This window comes from Lepidochelys kempii, chromosome 11, assembly GCF_965140285.1.
Source record: "Lepidochelys kempii isolate rLepKem1 chromosome 11, rLepKem1.hap1, whole genome shotgun sequence".
Lineage (NCBI taxonomy): Eukaryota > Metazoa > Chordata > Testudines > Cheloniidae > Lepidochelys > Lepidochelys kempii.
The window spans coordinates 12,070,777-12,089,337 of NC_136390.1; the positions used below are offsets into that span (position 1 = coordinate 12,070,777).

The 18,561-nt window shown below is 43.5% G+C and overlaps 1 protein-coding gene across 2 annotated transcripts in view; it reads left to right on the forward strand.

Moving 5' to 3' along the window:
* Positions 1-18,561, forward strand: part of KALRN (kalirin RhoGEF kinase) — a 637,223-nt gene that overhangs the window by 222,342 nt on the left and 396,320 nt on the right. For both annotated transcript variants that reach the window (XM_073305148.2, XM_073305146.2), the window contains exon 2: positions 14,823-14,897. In XM_073305148.2, coding sequence (XP_073161249.1) covers positions 14,823-14,897 — 75 coding nt within the window. The remainder of the gene's footprint in view (positions 1-14,822; positions 14,898-18,561) is intronic.

Sequence of the window (18,561 nt, forward strand, 5' to 3'; positions counted from 1 at the left end):
CACTGAAGTCAGTGAGCCTCCTCACCAAAGAGGGACCAGCCACTTCAGTAAGGACTATGCATATCAGTTGCAGGATCCAGCCCTCATTTCATTTAGAGTCTTTTGAACTAGCTGGATCTGAAAACACTGCAGAAATAAATAATATCTATGGAATTAAAATCCTAAGCAATGGTAGAATGAGAGTAGGACCAAGAGATATAAACAAGGGAGGAAAAGTTTCTCTTCAGATGAGAAGAGTTGGTGAGACAGACATAGGAATAAAAAGATTAAAGAGAACTAATTAATAATTAGACCTGTGCTTCTGAATGTATAACGTGAACCAAAACCAAAGATGGATTATTATTTTTAATTGAAAAAACATAGTGCCATTCACACAAGACCCAATCCTTCTCCCATCCAAGTCAATGGGAACTTTGCTGGTGTATTTGTATGTGTTAGGATTGAGCACATGCACTCTATTAAAGAAAGAATAACAAAAAAAAAAAGGTTTCTATCTTAGAAGAAATTAACAGATTGTTTTTAATTTTGGGGAAAATGCAGTTCTGATTGTTTGGGATTTTGTTAAGGTTCTTAGGAAAGTTACAGGCGCTGAGACTAGGATCTGAATTGGCCTCTAATTAAAGTTGCTTTCTTACTGTCTGGCATTAAATCCCCTTGGGAAGCAGATGTTTGGAAAGCCCACTTTAGGCACTGGCATATGGTTCTTTTGTAAGGCCAGGGTTTCACTCCTGAATGTTGTACATAATTAGATATTTTATTTTTTCATCCTAGAAAAGTTACTGGGGACTGGAGACCTCTAGAAATTTGAGAATCTGGTTTTCTGTTAGATAGGTGGGTGACCTAATGATGTCACTTGATGAATTACAGGTGCAGGCTGATGTCTTGCAACAACACTTATGGCAAAAGCCTATAGAAAATACCAAGAATGAAATCAATGTAGTTTATAGAAATTTTTCTAACCTACAGAATTTAATGCAGAATGAGATCCTTCTGTACCAATCTGTAGAGTTTTTAATGGTGAATTACATCCTTCTTATAGAAACCCATAGGCAGATTTAAAACAGTTTATAGGGTTATTAAATTCTATAGAATGTTTCCATAAGGGATTCAGCTGTGACTGAAAGGAGAGTGAAATGAAAAGGAAATGTTCAAACACATAAGGTTTGGTCAGAGAAAACGCCCTTACTTGAAGCAACTGACAGTATTCTAGAGTAGAAATGGTCCCTAGCCCTGTACTAACAATGTTACAGGCAGCAGTCTTTTTGACAGTTATTGTAGAGCAGGATTCAGAGTAACAGCCGTGTTAGTCTGTATTCGCAAAAAGAAAAGGAGTACTTGTGGCACCTTAGAGACTAACCAATTTATTTGAGCATGAGCTTACGAAAGCTCATGCTCAAATAAATTGGTTAGTCTCTAAGGTGCCACAAGTACTCCTTTTCTTTTTGTAGAGCAGGAGTAGTCAATTATTTTTTGTCAAGGTTCAAATTTCTTGGTCAAGGTATAGTCAAGGCCCAGAAATCAGAGAAACATTTTTCACACTGCAATAACAATAATGATGGTAATAAGTAAATAAAAGATTTTGCAGTTGTTCAAAAGTGTCTGGTGGTCTGGATTTGGCCCGTGGTCTGCCTATTGACCATCCCTGCTGTAGAGTACAAAAATGTATAAGAGGAAAAGGATGGTTTTCTGGCTAAAGGCTCAGTCCTGCAAGGTGCTGATTATTCTCAGTTCCCTTTGCAGTCAAGTGTTCAGCAACTTGCAGTTTTGAGCCCTAAAAGTACAAGACTTGGCATCAGGTGATCCCACAAACTTCCGAAGTGATCTTGAGAAAGTCTCTTAACCTTTCTGTGCCTCAGTTTCCCCATCTGAAAAGGGAAATATTCTGATCTCCTACCTCAGAGGGGCTTTGTGAGGCTAAATTAATTAATGTTTGTAAAGTACTTCTGAGATCTTCAGATAATAACAACATTCAACGCTTTTGTAAAACTTTTCATTTGCAGATCTCAAAGTATTTTACAAAGGTGGGTAACCATTATTTCCCTTTTATAGTTGGGAAACTAAAACACAAAGAAGTGAAAACAGCTTGTTTAAGGTCACAGAGCAATATAGCAGCAGAGCCAGGAATAGAACACATGTCTTCTGACTCTGAGGCGCGTGCTCTAGCCCTAGGGCTATGGTGGCTAAAGGCATTATAGGAGTGCCAAGAATTGTTACTTTTATGAGGGCAAGAAATGAAACTTCTTAGACTGATCCCAAGCCCCAGATGAAAATAAAAAAGGAATGCCACTAAAGTTTGACTTGCATTAGTTACATCCTCATAGTATTGTTAGTGTTTGTTTAAAATAAAATAAAAATAATCCTCTGCTGATGGACATAAAGTATAGCATTCACCACAGATTGTACATTAATTCAGTTTTCTTCTAGTGCTTTGAGTAGTTTTGTGCCTTCATATGAAAAGACAAAGTCTGGCTGTTAGCTGAGGTGTGATACACAAAGTGTCATGTTTTTGACTTCAGATGCTGAATGCAGTTTGTAAGAGCCCACATGTGCCCTGAAGCTGATGAATTTGCATGTTTGATACAAGTGAGTGTATCTTTATCAAAGCCTTGCCAATTATTTGGCCTCCTCTCAAGCTGTGGGGCCACAGTTTAGATATTTGTATATTCAGAGGCTGTGTTGTGAGGCCTGGTGCTGCCAAGTGCCTCGTGGAGGGAATAACAATTTTAGCAATCAGCAACCCCCCCCCCAAAAAAAATTGAGAAAACCTGCCAGATCTTAATGTCACAGACAAGGCAATGGGGAAGGGTTTTAGCTCACAGTGGCTACCCCTGTATGAGGCTCTAAGTGACAGGAAATTTGAGAGACGGACTTTCCACTACAGAATGGGCAAGAGCTGCTGGATCTCTGACAAGTATTGGCAGAGCTTTGAAGGGCTGAGTATTGTTATCAAATAGCTCCGGCTGAGGGGATGTTGCAGAAAGCAGTCATGTTGTATAATTAATAGAAGGAAGGATAGAATGGGGAAACATAACAAAATATTAGTTTTGGATTGGGTCTAAGTAATACATATAAAAGGATATTCATCTTTTCATTTTAGAATAAATTCAAGTGTAAGATGAATATAACCTTTGTCTTGGCTGGGATAAATTGTTTGGCATATGGACCAGTGGTATTAGTCTGCTGTGCATACTGTCTGTTTGGTTTCCATGGTTCTTGTGACTGAACTCTTTAAAAAGTTCACTAGGACACAGTTTAGACTATATTGCATGTGTATGTGTACACTATGCCTAGCAGCATACAAAGATTTACTCAGTATAGTACTAGGGGAAGTGTTACAGTTCAAATTCATAATGTACTGAGAGCTAGAGTCAACTGTCAGGTCCCAGTTCCATGCAGGACTGAGGTATATGTTTAACTTCAAACACATACTAAAGTAGAATCATAGAATCATAGAATATCAGGGTTGGAAGGGACCCCAGAAGGTCATCTAGTCCAACCCCCTGCTCAAAGCAGGACCAATTCCCAGTTAAATCATCCCAGCCAGGGCTTTGTCAAGCCTGACCTTAAAAACCTCTAAGGAAGGAGATTCTACCACCTCCCTAGGTAACGCATTCCAGTGTTTCACCACCCTCTTAGTGAAAAAGTTTTTCCTAATATCCAATCTAAACCTCCCCCACTGCAACTTGAGACCATTACTCCTCGTTCTGTCATCTGCTACCATTGAGAACAGTCTAGAGCCATCCTCTTTGGAACCCCCTTTCAGGTAGTTGAAAGCAGCTATCAAATCCCCCCTCATTCTTCTCTTCTGCAGGCTAAACAATCCCAGCTCCCTCAGCCTCTCCTCATAACTCATGTGTTCCAGTCCCCTAATCATTTTTGTTGCCCTTCGCTGGACTCTCTCCAATTTATCCACATCCTTCTTGAAGTGTGGGGCCCAAAACTGGACACAGTACTCCAGATGAGGCCTCACCAATGTCGAATAGAGGGGAACGATCACGTCCCTCGATCTGCTCGCTATGCCCCTACTTATACATCCCAAAATGCCATTGGCCTTCTTGGCAACAAGGGCACACTGCTGACTCATATCCAGCTTCTCGTCCACTGTCACCCCTAGGTCCTTTTCTGCAGAACTGCTGCCTAGCCATTCGGTCCCTAGTCTGTAGCTGTGCATTGGGTTCTTCCGTCCTAAGTGCAGGACCCTGCACTTATCCTTATTGAACCTCATCAGATTCCTTTTGGCCCAATCTTCCAATTGGTCTAGGTCCTTCTGTATCCTATCCCTCCCCTCCAGCGTATCTACCACTCCTCCCAGTTTAGTATCATCCGCAAATTTGCTGAGAGTGCAATCCACACCATCCTCCAGATCATTTATGAAGATATTGAATAAAACCGGCCCCAGGACCGACCCTTGGGGCACTCCACTTGATACCGGCTGCCAACTAGACATGGAGCCATTGATCACTACCCATTGAGCCCGACAATTTAGCCAGCTTTCTACCCACCTTATAGTGCATTCATCCAGCCCATACTTCCTTAACTTGCTGACAAGAATACTATGGGAGACCGTGTCAAAAGCTTTGCTAAAGTCAAGAAACAATACATCCACTGCTTTCCCTTCATCCACAGAACCAGTAATCTCATCATAAAAGGCGATTAGATTAGTCAGGCATGACCTTCCCTTGGTGAATCCATGCTGGCTGTTCCTGATCACTTTCCTCTCATGCAAGTGCTTCAGGATTGATTCTTTGAGGACCTGCTCCATGATTTTTCCAGGGACTGAGGTGAGGCTGACTGGCCTGTAGTTCCCAGGATCTTCCTTCTTCCCTTTTTTAAAGATTGGCACTACATTAGCCTTTTTCCAGTCATCCGGGACTTCCCCGGTTCGCCACGAGTTTTCAAAGATAATGGCCAGTGGCTCTGCAATCACAGCCGCCAATTCCTTCAGCACTCTCGGATGCAACTCGTCCGGCCCCATGGACTTGTGCACGTCCAGCTTTTCTAAATAGTCCCTAACCGCCTCTATCTCCACAGAGGGCTGGCCATCTCTTCCGCATTTTGTGATGCCCAGCGCAGCAGTCTGGGAGCTGACCTTGTTAGTGAAAACAGAGGCAAAAAAAGCATTGAGTACATTAGCTTTTTCCACATCCTCTGTCACTAGGTTGCCTCCCTCATTCAGTAAGGGGCCCACACATTCCTTGGCTTTCTTCTTGTTGCCAACATACCTGAAGAAACCCTTCTTGTTACTCTTGACATCTCTGGCTAGCTGCAGCTCCAGGTGCGATTTGGCCCTCCTGATAACATTCCTACATGCCCGAGCAATATTTTTATACTCTTCCCTGGTCATATGTCCAACCTTCCACTTCTTGTAAGCTTCTTTTTTATGTTTAAGATCCGCTAGGATTTCACCATTAAGCCAAGTTGGTCGCCTGCCATATTTACTATTCTTTCGACTCATCGGGATGGTTTGTCCCTGTAACCTCAACAGGGTTTCCTTGAAATACAGCCAGCTCTCCTGGACTCCTTTCCCCTTCAAGTTAGTCCCCCAGGGGATCCTGGCCATCCGTTCCCTGAGGGAGTCGAAGTCTGCTTTCCTGAAGTCCAGGGTCGGTATCCTGCTGCTTACCTTTGTTCCCTGCGTCAGGATCCTGAACTCAACCAACTCATGGTCACTGCCTCCCAGATTCCCATCCACTTTTGCTTCCCCCACTAATTCTACCCGGTTTGTGAGCAGCAGGTCAAGAAAAGCACCCCCCCTAGTTGGCTCCTCTAGCACTTGCGCCAGGAAATTGTCCCCTACGCTTTCCAAAAACTTCCTGGATTGTCTATGCACCGCTGTATTGCTCTCCCAGCAGATATCAGGAAAATTAAAGTCACCCATGAGAATCAGGGCATGCGATCTAGTAGCTTCCGTGAGCTGCCGGAAGAAAGCCTCATCCACCTCATCCCCCTGGTCCGGTGGTCTATAGCAGACTCCCACCACTACATCACTCTTGTTGCACACACTTCTAAACTTAATCCAGAGACACTCAGGTTTTTCTGCAGTTTCGTACCGGAGCTCTGAGCAGTCATACTGCTCCCTTACATACAGTGCTACTCCCCCACCTTTTCTGCCCTGCCTGTCCTTCCTGAACAGTTTATAACCATCCATGACAGTACTCCAGTCATATGAGTTATCCCACCAAGTCTCTGTTATTCCGATCACGTCATAGTTCCTTGACATCACCAGGACCTCCAGTTCTCCCTGCTTGTTTCCAAGGCTTTGTGCATTTGTATATAAGCACTTGAGATAACCTGTTGATCGCCCCTCATTGCCAGTATGAGGCAGGAGCCCTCCCCTCACAGACATTCCTGCCTGTGCTTCCTCCCGGTATCCCGCTTTCCCACTTACCTCAGGGCTTTGGTCTCCTTCCCCCGGTGAACCTAGTTTAAAGCCCTCCTCACTAGGTTAGCCAGCCTGCTGGCAAAGATGCTCTTCCCTCTCTTCATTCTATACAACAAAGTACATTCTATACAACAAAGAACTTGTGCACTTTGAGGTCAATGGGATTTAAGCACGTGCTTAAATGCTTTGCTGAATTGGGTCCTCAGTTACATTGGTGTTACAGCAGTGCAAGTCCATTGAGGACAAAGGAGTTATTTGCATTTGCACTAGTGTAACTGAAAGCAGATTCTAGCTCCTGTTCTGTGAAGTGTAAGTAGTACAGTCCAGGCAAACTACAGTTCCATGGAAAATACCTGTAATGTTGGGTTTTGGTTCTTTTGTGCTCCCCAGATGAACATTGCTCACTTTGGTCACATCTCCTGTTCAGTGTGTGTTGAATTCAAGCAGCCCATTCACTTGAACACAAATTCATTTAGGAAAGAGACAACATATGGCAGGAACACTAAATTAGATCCTATTGATTGAGAAGGCAAACAATGGAAAGTAGAAGACCGCTACTTTTCTATCCTTGTTGCTTTGGTTTCATTCAATCTGCCTTTTGCCCTGGCCTCACTGCCTTCTAACCTGAAAATCTGTAGTGGTTACTGATTATTGTGAACTTCACAGATATTATTTTACTTTCTTAATTGGTTATTAAGTAGCATAATAATCTCGGCTCTTGCTGAAGTTTGTAGATCCTGGTGTTAAGCTTCAGTAATACTCCGAACTCAATAATGATTTTTACAGATTAATCATGCCTTTCTGTCTTTAGATTTGATTCATTTCTTTCCTTTTTTAACTCCCTCAACAGAATGAGAATGGAAAATGAGATCCTACCTAGTCTAGGAATGACCTTGGTTTGGGCAAAATCTTACCATCTGGGCACCAGGTGGGGGAAAGGGAGGGGAAGACCCTCTTGCTCCTGAGTAAACAGAAAAGGAGTAATGCACTCCTCTTTTGCAATACATTCACAAGAGGTGTGGTCAACAGACAGGGGGCGTATTCACACCACTTGTCTCAGCCAGATGGTGCCTGCAAACACAGGTCGGAAGCACATGTTGCTTCTCTTCAGCAATATGTGCTCTACCACACAATCCCCTGTCTGGTTCTGAACAAATCTGTCTAAAACCAGCATATTCCTGGTGGCAGAGAGCCCATCAGGCACTGTCTTGGCTCCGCCTCACTGACCCTGCTAGGGCAGGATTTGCTTTTACTCTGCAGGGTTTGAACAATAAATATAATTTATAATAATAGTACATGACATCGCTTTCTTGCCTTCCATCCAAGGATCTCAAAGCCCTTTACAAACTTTAATGTTTTTAATTGCCACAGAAGGTTAAGACGGGAGGGGATGTGGTTATATGAACCAAAGGAGGAAATGGAGTGCATTATGGGAAACCAGGAAGGACCAAGAGAGCTCAAGAGTAGGGTTGCCGGGTGTCCGGTTTTCGATCAGAACACCCGGTCGAAAAGGGACCCTGCTGGCTCCGGTCAGCACCGCTGACTGGGCCATTAAAAGTCCGATTGGCAGAGCAGTGGGGCTGGCAGATTCCCTGCCCAGCTCCTTTTGGCTCCCAGGAGGCAGCCAGCATGTCCCTCTGGCTCGGGGATGGCTAAGGGGGCTCCGCACGCCATTCCTGCCCTGTGTGCCCCAGCCCACAGCCCCCTCCTGCACCCCCAACCCCTCATCCCCGGCCCCACTCCAGAACCTGCACCCCCAGATGGAGCCCTCACCCCCTCCTGCACCTCATCCCCCTGCCGCAGCCCAGACTTCCCTCCTACATCCTGAACCCCTCATCTCTGGCCCCACCCCAGAGCCCACACCCCCAGCTGGAGCCCTCACACCCCTCCGCATCCCAACTCCCTGCCCTAGCCTGGTAAAAATGGGTGAGTGAGTGAGGGTTGGGGAGAGCAAGTGATAGAGGGAGGGGTGATGGAGTGAGAAGGGGCAGGGCCTCAGAGAAGCGGGGGTTTGGGGCAGGGGTGGGGCAACAGTGTTCGGTTTTCTGCTATTAGAAAGTTGGCAACCCTACTTAAGACAGAAAGAGAACAGGGTGTAATAAGGAACAAAAAAGAATTAAAATGAGTATAATAAATGAAAACGGGCAAAAATACTGGAAAAAAAAAGTAATGGAGAGAGGGGAAAATATGAAAAAGAAAAGGGAAAGCATTTAGAGAAGAAAGAACTATAGCATTCTCCAAGAACATAGAAAGGGGAAGGTCTTGTGGTTAAGACATTGGGCTAGGACTCAAGAGATATGGGTTCTAGTCCCAGCTCTAGACAGACTTCATGTCTGATCTTGGGCCAGTTACTTAATTTCTCTGTGTCTCAATTCCCCATCTGTAAAACGGGAAAAATAATACTTCCTTTCTCCCACCCTTAATCTGTCTTGGCTGTTTCCATTGTAAGATGTTTGCAGCAGGGACTGTTTCTTACTATGTGTTTGTACAGTGCCTAGCACTGATATTATTTAGTGCAACTAGGTGCTGCTGTAAGACAAGCAATAATAAAATCAACAGAGATTTAGGACCAAAAGAAGGATGAAGGAAAACAGACTCAAAAATTCGGAAGAAAAAATTATTAAAAAAACCAGAAAAAGATTCTAGGAGGGGCCTTAGTGAAGAAAAGAAGGAACAAAGTCAATGTGACCCAGATTCATCCCACCATAATTCATAGACTTCAGTGAAGTTACACAAGGGATGGGTTTGGCCCAATTTAATGCCAAAGTTCCTTAAGTGGTAAAATCTGTTCTGAGAACTATTTAAAAATGTGGGGTTACTTTCCTAAAACATTGCATGGAGTTTTAGACGAGTAACTCCCATCAAAGTCACATGACTGTAACCCCATGCAGTGCTTTGACAATATGCCCTCTTTTTTCAGACACATACTCGTTCTATGTATAAACTATTTCCACGGCTTTTCTAACAGCTGATCTTTATTTGAAATTGAGAGAATACTGCATTTTCCAGATTAGAGTTAAATCATTTCTAGGAACAGCCAGACTGGATCATACCACTGGTCCATCAAGTCCAGTATCCTGTCTCCAACAGTGGCCAAAGCTATGTGCTTCAGAGAAAGAAATCCTGAAGTAGGCAGTTATGGGGTAACCTGTCTCCAGGGATAGTTTACTGTACTAACTCTAACTATTAGAGTTTGGCTTACACCCCAAGCTTGAGGGTTTATATCCCTTCCAAAGCTCTTGTGTATATTATTAATCTTTTCTACTATAACCCTGGATATTCTTGTTATCCATGTAAATGTCCAATCTTTTTGAATCCAGCTGAGCTTCTGACTTCAATATCATGTGGCAATGAGTTGCACAGGCTAATTTATGCATTGTGTGGAAAAAAGTATTTCCTTTTATTGGTTTGAATTTGCTATGTTTCACTGACTGTTCTTTTGTGGGAACATTCCTCAAGCTCCCTTCCTCAATCATATGGTGTCTGGGTTACTGTGCCCCACCTAAAACTAGATCTCCCATTCAGATAACTTGAGGTGGGTAAATGACTGCTTTGAAGTGTTGTTCTGATGTGAAAAGTGACTATGTAAAAATAGCATTATGGGATTAGTTCCATGTTTGTCATTTCTCAGTGACTCCATATCAAATGGGCTCAGTTTACAAGAAGAATTTTTCTAACTGCCAACCCTGTAAACCTGATCTTCTCACACCGTCACTAATAATAAAGGGTTTGGCGGGACTAATTATGCTTCACTGACACTTGTAGTGCAATGGCTGGGGCACTAGACTAAGACTCAGGAAACCTGGAATCTATCTGAGTCTGCTCCATCCTGGTGGGTGATCTTGGGCATGCCACTTCATTGGCTGTTCCTCAGTTTTCCCATGTGTAAAACTGGGACAACAATACTTAACCTTCTTTGTACTGTGATTTGAGATCTACAGATCAAAAGAGCAGGAGAGATATTGTGGTGTAGTCCCATTCCCGTTCATAATTGGTGAATTAGTGACTGGAAATGAGCAAACAGTTCCACTGATGATGCAGAAGGATTGGAATCTAGCTCACTTTTATCTGTCTTGGTCCTGAAGGAATAATAAGAGAAAAGAACAGAGAGAATTTGTATTTTGCCCTTAAAGTCAGCAGATCTGCTGATCTAGGGAGTACCTTTTTACAGTCTTTTTTCAGTGCAGAGCTGTACTTTTACCACAATTCTGTCCTTCCTCCCAACCATTTGCCAATGGCTAGCTCCATTCTTAGGAGGCAGAGTGAGGGTAAAGATGTGTGTAGTTGGATGAAAAGTATTATTGGTGCCATGTTTTATGTATTAATCAGACCTGGGGTTTGTATACACAGGATTCCATAGGAAAAATTATACACTGTCATGCACAGAGGACATTGCATTTGGAAATAGAAACAAACACATCAGAAACCAATGTATTAGAAACAGCTGGTAGTTGGTATGAAAATGTTCTAATCTAAAAATAATAAGAATGGGCATGTTTATAAATTATAAACTAGAGAAAGCATATTTGCTGGGCCAGTTCCTCTCTGAGGCTGGGTTGCTGTTGATTTTTGGGCTGCCTTTTATCTTATTTGATCCTCTACTTTCCCTTTAAACACATACATACCCCTCCCCTGCAACCCTTATTAGAAAAAGACTACAATATAATACAGTAGTGGTCCAAAACAATACAATTTACAGTAGTATTTTGCCACAGGGTGGGCTGGCTTTTTAAGAGGAGTTGTTACCTGTGACTAATTAGCTGCCTCCTAGGTGACAGGTTTGAGGCCAGGGATCAGGTGATGGCCTGCATGTCACCTGGGGCCAGTTTTTAAAGGTATTTAGGCACCCTATCTTTAAAAGTCTGGTCCCAGGTTCTTAGGTAAAAGACCAACAAGCAGCTTTGTTGGGCGAGAGAGCTGCAAAGAGTGGGTGGGCTCCTACAGAGGACCCTGGCCCAAGGGAAAGGACCTGGTTTACCTGTATGATTTATGTTGGACTGTTTTGGTGTCTGAGAGAGAAACCCATCCCTGAAGAAAGGGGCTGTAAATTTGATACTGTTGGGAGCTTGATTTGGTGCCCTGGCTGATGAGTTGGCCCACGGCTTGCAGTCTCTTCGGTGTTTTTGACCACTACTGAAGAGTACTGTAGTATGTTTTATAAGTGTATGCACACACCTGCATCTATAAACCCTCATTGTTGTGCCCATTCATACTTTCCGTCGCACCTATGCTCTCTTAGTAAAGGCTGTTGTAACATCTTCATTAAGAGGGTCTGAATCTACCACAGGTGAGTTCCGAGGCTGAGTCAGGTGCAGGCACCATCACCATGGAAATGAAGTGTATTGCTGCTGTGCTGGTCCAGTGGGAGGTCACTCAAAGTTGTTCTGGAACCATGGAGCTTTGCATCAGGCTGAGAAGACCCTATTCATTTAATACATATGGCCCAATTCTCCAGCCTTACTCACATAGTGCCCAGTCAGCACCCACTGATATTAGTGGCAAAGGTCCTGTTAACTTCAGTGGTGCAGAAACTGGCCAGTCTGCAGTACTGGATCCACTGTTTCCCTCAACATATGCAAGGTAACATTGGGTACAGTTCTTCCTCCAGTGAAGTCAATGGTGTTGTATCAGGGAAAAATTTGGCTCAATGCTCTATTTCTGTACCTAAGAAGGATTATGTGCAGCTAATGTATCAGTTGCTCTGGTTTGTTTTATGATTTGTTTTAGAATCATAGGACTGGAAGGGACCTCAAGAAGTCATCTAGTCCAGTCCCCTGCCTCATGACAGGACTAAGTATTATCTAGATCATCCCTGACAGGTGTTTGGAGATTTTTAAGAGCAAATGGAAATTCCACAACCTCCCTAGGCAATTTAACCCTGACAGTTAGGAAGTTTTTCCTAATCTCCAACCTAACCCTCCCTTGCTGCAATTTAAGCCAATTGCTTCTTGTTCTATCCTCAGAGATTAGGAAAAACAATTTTTCTCCCTCCTCTTGTAACAACCTTTTATGTACTTGAAAACTGTTATCATGTCCCTGCTTAGTCTTCTCTTTTCCAGACTAAACAAACAAATTTTTTTCAACTTCCCTCATAGGTCATGTTTTCTAGACCTTTAATCATTTTTGTTGCTCTTCTCTGGACTGTCTCTAATTTGTCCACATCCTTCCTGAAATATGGCACCCAGAACTGGACACAGTACTCCAGTTGAGGCCTAATTAGTGCGGAGTAGAGTGGAAGAATTACTTCTTGTGTCTTGCTTACAACACTCCTGCTAATACATCCCAGAATAATGTTTGCTTTTTTTGCAACAGTGTTACACTGTTGACTTATATTTAGCTTGTGATCCACTCTGATCCCCAGATTCCTGATTGAATAAGGGGGTTAGGTAAATAACTGCATAAATCATCCTAAAATTTTGTCGGAGGCTAAATTACTATTATCCAAGACCTGCAGTAAATCAATCATCTCTCTCCTTTCTATCTCAATTTTCATAAATACATGCAAATTATTTGCTCTTGAAGCTATCAGAAGTGAGTACCAAAAGGTGAGCACATGAGAGGATTCCACAAATCAGGGTTCTTAAAGTGCAATGCAAGATTCAAATATAGCCTTGAAAGGGGTTAAGATGCAGGTTATGGAAACCCTCTCCCTGTAAGTGCAGGAGGAGTGCAAATCGAATCAACTACTGCTATATTCTTCTGGGGAGCTCAGCCAGCAAGCAGTGCCTATTCCTTTATCAAGAAAGATACAAGAACTAGCATAATACATTTGTTTTATGAGGCTATACATATGCCACTGCTATCAGGATGGATCAAACATGAGCCATTTAGTACCACAAACACAGGCTGGCCTCTTTCGACCAGCTGAATTGAAGAAGAACTTCTGCAATGGCAAACAGCAGCCTTTTGTACTTACGGGGTCAGCCACTAGAGGATGACATGATCACATATGCAAGGCAGGTTATTACGCAAGCAAATACAGACTGTAAATTTAGAATGCTACACTAACTTATCTTTAATAGTAATAATAATAGTATATGTACAGATTAGGTGCGGTTGTTCGGCTGTCTGCAAATTTGCAGTAAGGACCTCCGCCCTTGCAAAATGTGGGTAGCCTGCTGTATTATTGTATATGCTAAGGCTAGTTCACCTCTTACTGATTGCACAGACTTGCCGGGATAACGATCCCATGCCTTTGCTGTGTAAATAATGTATGGAACATGACAAAATACTCAGAGGGGCTTTTTTTCCATCCACATTCAATCTCAGGCAATTAAAAATCCTCCGCGAGTGGTGCTGCATTCAGCAGCTGTGACAAGACAAACCACAGAGTGCTGAACAACACAAGGCAGTCAGATGTTATAGCTGGAGTGAAACGCCTTATTTCAGGCCAATGAACAGAGCTGCTTCTAAGAGGGAGGTTTATCCCCCGCTCTGCTTTTCTCTCAGACGAATGGTGGATGTCGTCTGTCTGAGAAAGGCTAAAGGTAAAAAGAAAGTGTTTCAGTACACATTGTCACCTTTTCTGTTCATGTAACCGTGGCGGATTCAGAGTTGTATTGCAGCTATCTTTTTGCGATGGGTGTTCGCTCTGCAATGACAGTTGCTCTGTAGACCATGGCAACTGCAAAGATGTCCTTCAAACGTTCATTTTTCAACAGCAGCTGATGGAATAGCAGCATCTGGCCTGCAGTGGGACATTCATATTGGCTTATGGTATATAAGGAATGTGCTCTTGTCTTTTGAAAGAGTAGGAGACTCATGTCTTCTTGTGCTTCCAAGGGACTGAAAAATCAGTGATTTATTGGTGAAATTCCTTGAGGGGGTGAAGTCACTGAAACTGCAGGGGAAGATAAACAGCACATCAAAGTTCATGTAAACTGCAGGACTTGTACAAGGTTCTCTACCCTTTGAAATGGTGCAACAGACTCTCCCCTTGGGTCAGCCCAGCTATACTGAAGGGGAAAAGACCAGGCCCCACATAAACCCAACCCCTTTGGTGAATCTGTCACCAGGGACGATGCTCGATTAGTGCAGGCGCTGTAGTGCCCTCTTCACTTGTACTTGGGCTTTGCTTAGGGGCATATATGGGGAAGGCCACACTCTTCCATTCCTATGCACCTGCAAAGGGCGAGCCACAGTCTGGCCTATAGAAGGAAAGAGGGGAAAAAATTGATTCTCTGACTGAAAATTATTGACCCTACAGCACTCTGAAGAGTGAGATAGTCTGGGTGGATGCTTTCTGACTTTCCCCTTATAAATAAATTGCTGGTGAAGCTAATGCTGTTTGTGTCTCAACTACTACAATCTGTCTCATAGCCTATAAATGACAGAAAAGCACTTTCTGTTATTTGATTTGAGCAAAGTGGAGTGTGTAGGTAGCTGTATCCAGGGCCCAATCCCTTCTAATTTGGCATTGTTATTCTCCTCTGTTTTGCAGGGTCTTTTCGAAATGATGGCTTAAAAGCTGCTGATGTCCTTCCAATACTAAAGGAGAAAGTGGCCTTTGTGTCAGGTGGGTTCATCCTTTCATTTGTTTTCTCTTCAGAGGATGCAGAGCATCATGCCAATGAAAAGATGAGGAGCTCATTAGTAACAAAGACAACAACTTTTTACATCTTCACAGCACTGCACAGACATTTAAGGGCCAGTTTCTGATATCTGTACTGACATTGAATAATGCTCTGCTCCATGAGTAGTCCCACTGACTTCAATGAGATTACTTGCAGAACAAGATCCTACTCAGCATGTGTAAGGGTATTGGAATCTGGCCCTACGTGACTATGCCTCATGTACTGGGAGATAGGTAAATAGGCAGTACAAATGGACTCCTGGCATGAAGTTAGGATTGCCATTAAGATGTGAACCCAAATGTTCCCAAATTTCAGGGATCTTTGAATTAGCAGTTCCAATTGGGACTTACTCTAAAGATAAGCCCTCAGGGACAAAGTCTTAATCTAGGTCTACATTACTACAGAGTTTTGGGAGGTTCACATCTGGCATCCTGCTATGGACTTTTTGCCAGTAAACAGCATTATACACATTTTACAGAAAGCACCATACTCTACGCCCTGCTGTGTATTCAGTTTCTAATTCCAGCCTGCAGCTTTCAGAAAACCCAGTGAAGGATAATGATGAGATATTAATATAGCACCTTTCACCCTCAAGGATCCCAGAGGACACTACACATTGATTTACAAATCTACATTCTGAGGAACAATCTCGGCACAGCAGATGTGCAGACATCTGGGGCAGATGGGCTAGCTAGAGGAGGTTGGGCTGGGGTGCTTTCAGCGTGGATTGGATTGAGGTTCTATCAAAGTATGTTAGGACTTGCTGGGGTGGGAGGGATGAGGAAGTATGGATTGATAATCTTATACTAAGATGATCATATTTCCAAAATAACAGAGGGACATTTTAGTAGCAGCAGTTTTACAGTTGTGAAATATTCCAGTGTGCTGCATTCTGTCTGTTTTCTTTGATCTTTTCTCCTGGGTGAGAAAAGCTCCACCTGGAACAGCTCTCCCTCTTCCTTTTGCACCCCTCTAATTCTTGCTTCCCTCCTCTCTGTGGTTCTGTTGACTACAGAGAGGAGGGAAGCAACAGAGAGAGAGTCTGTCAGTTACATCTCCTTCAGCAGCCCTCTGCTCCCAGAGGCACAAGAGCAGGGGTTTATGGTGACTAGATTAGATTAGAACATTGACTCATTAGACTCATACTGCAATGGTATTGCCTGACAAGTCACGATAAACATTGGCCTTGATCAATAGTTGGCGTTAAACATGCTCACTGTGTGATGACAATGAAGCAGGTGTAGAAAGTATTTTATACCAGGATAGCAATATGACTTGAATAAATATTTTTGTCATTATGAAAACCTCACAGTTAAACTGGGACATCTCAGGTGTCTTGAAAAGAAGTTCTCAAGACACTAAATGAAAAACCAAGACTATCCTAGTAGAACTGGGAGACGCAGTCATTTTATCTTACACTGGTTTTATCTGAACATCTCAATGGGTTTTATGTACTTAAACTACAGAGCAGGATCCCATCATCAGCCTCTTTGGAAGGTGGAACATGATAATTAACAGAGCACAGCAACTGCAGAACTGTTTTGGACAGGAATTGAAATTGAACAGTGTGTTCAGTGGAACCTGCACGAGAGGATTCAGACAGGGATTATGCTGGAATTGAGCCAGGCCCCTTATGGGGCCTTGGAACACTTGGAACTTCTATTCACTTGGAAATGATCATGGCATCATATGGAAACTCATGGAATCTTTAATAGGACAAGTGGTCTGGACCTTGGTTTTACTTACCTGAAACTCCACACTGTGGCTTGGGTTCAGTTCTGACTCAGAGGGGAAACTTCACTCACTGAATTACTAACTCCTTAAGTACTGACCTGGCCCGAACCTGCTTGGCTTGTGAAATTTAAAGGATTGCTGCCAAACATTTGTATGCTCCTCTTTAGTTTCTCACTGTGATTCACTGCAGACAGGTATACTTGGGAAAGCTTTTCCCTGAAAGCCTCATTGGTCTCTGAAGTTTGTCTGAATGAAAATGTGATCATTCTTGACACAGCTAGCTAAATAGCTAGCTCACAATTTACAGCTTCTTCTCCAGAGTCTTCTACACAATGAATAGGGGTAATAATTGCCGGTGGCTTTTGAAGATGGAATGCATGAGGCTACAGAATCTTATTACTATAGTACCAGCATCATTCTTCAGTCCGGAGTCTAAGTACAGTTCAGTTTCTCTCTGTGTCATTGTAATGAGACAGATTGAGAAACGGATCTCTGTACGTGAATTGATTACTAGATTCTTTTAATTAAAATGGAACACGTTCCTAGAATATGGCATGACCACAAAGGAGAAAATGTTTGCTTAGAAAAAGAAAGATGAGAAAATTCTTGAGTCTCACAAAAATAATTCACTTGTAGTGTTGTCAGAACCGGTAGTGTGAGTGTTGGATTTGAAGTCTATACATCAGCATAAACGTCCTCAAGAGAAAAGTCATTTTTAGTTTTCTTCACTCAATTATTCTTATATCAAAGATATTTTTATATATTACAGTTAACTCCAGTGAGAAGCATATGCCAAAGTTATAGAGTAATTGGGGATGGTCTCCAAATCTTGATATTAAAAAAAAATGTATCAGTACACAGTCAATTCTCATCTGCTCATTTAGTTGTATGTTGTTTTCCTTTCCCGTAGTCTGTGGATATGTCTTCCCTTTCTAGGCCATGATCCTACAATGAGGTCGACCTATTGTAAGATTGGATCTTTGGAGTATAAATAAACTCCTCATGGCAGGAGCCATACCTTTTGTACTTGTCCAACCCTTAGCACGTTGTGAGTGCTGCTGTTTTGTGATCCCATATCATTGCTTTGAGTCTCCCAACCATTCATTCAAATTGGTGAGATGGACCATTAATAGGAGGGTGTAACCAAGTAGTGTGCATTCCAATAGGGAGGGTCAAAAACAGACACAGCACGAACTTACAGTGCAGTCCAGCAGTGTCAGAACTGTATGGAGACTTTCCAAGTGCCCTTGATTACAGATAGGGTTGCCAGGTGTTCGTTTTTTGACTGGAACACCTGGTCAAAAAATGGTCCCTGGTGGCTCCAGTCAGCACCACTGACCAGGCCGTTAAAACTCTGGTTGGCAGTGCAGGCAGGTTCCCTACCCAGCTTTGTGCGGCTTCCAGAAGCAGCAACATGTTCCTCCGGATCCTAGGTGTAGGGGCGGCCATGGAGGCTCCACGCACTGCCCCCACCCCAAGCACCGGCTCTGCAACTCCCACTGGCTGCGGCCAATGGGAGCTTGAGGGGCAATGCCTGTGGGCAGGGCAGGGCACGGAGCCGGAGGGACATGCCGGCCTTCCCGGGAGCGGTCTGGGGTAAGCACTGCCCGGAGTCTGCACCCCTCACCCCCTCCTGCACCCCATCCCCCTGACCAGCCCTGAGCCCCTTCCCACACCCAAACTCCCTTCCAGACCCCGTACCGCCTCCTGCACCCCAACCCCCTGCCCCAGTCCTGAGCCTCCTCCCGCACGCTGAACCCCTCGGCCCCAGCCTGGAGCCCCCTCCTGCACCCCAAACCCCTCATACATGGCCCCACCCCAGAGCCCGCACCCTCAGATGGATCCCTCACCCCCTCCCACAGCCCAACCCCT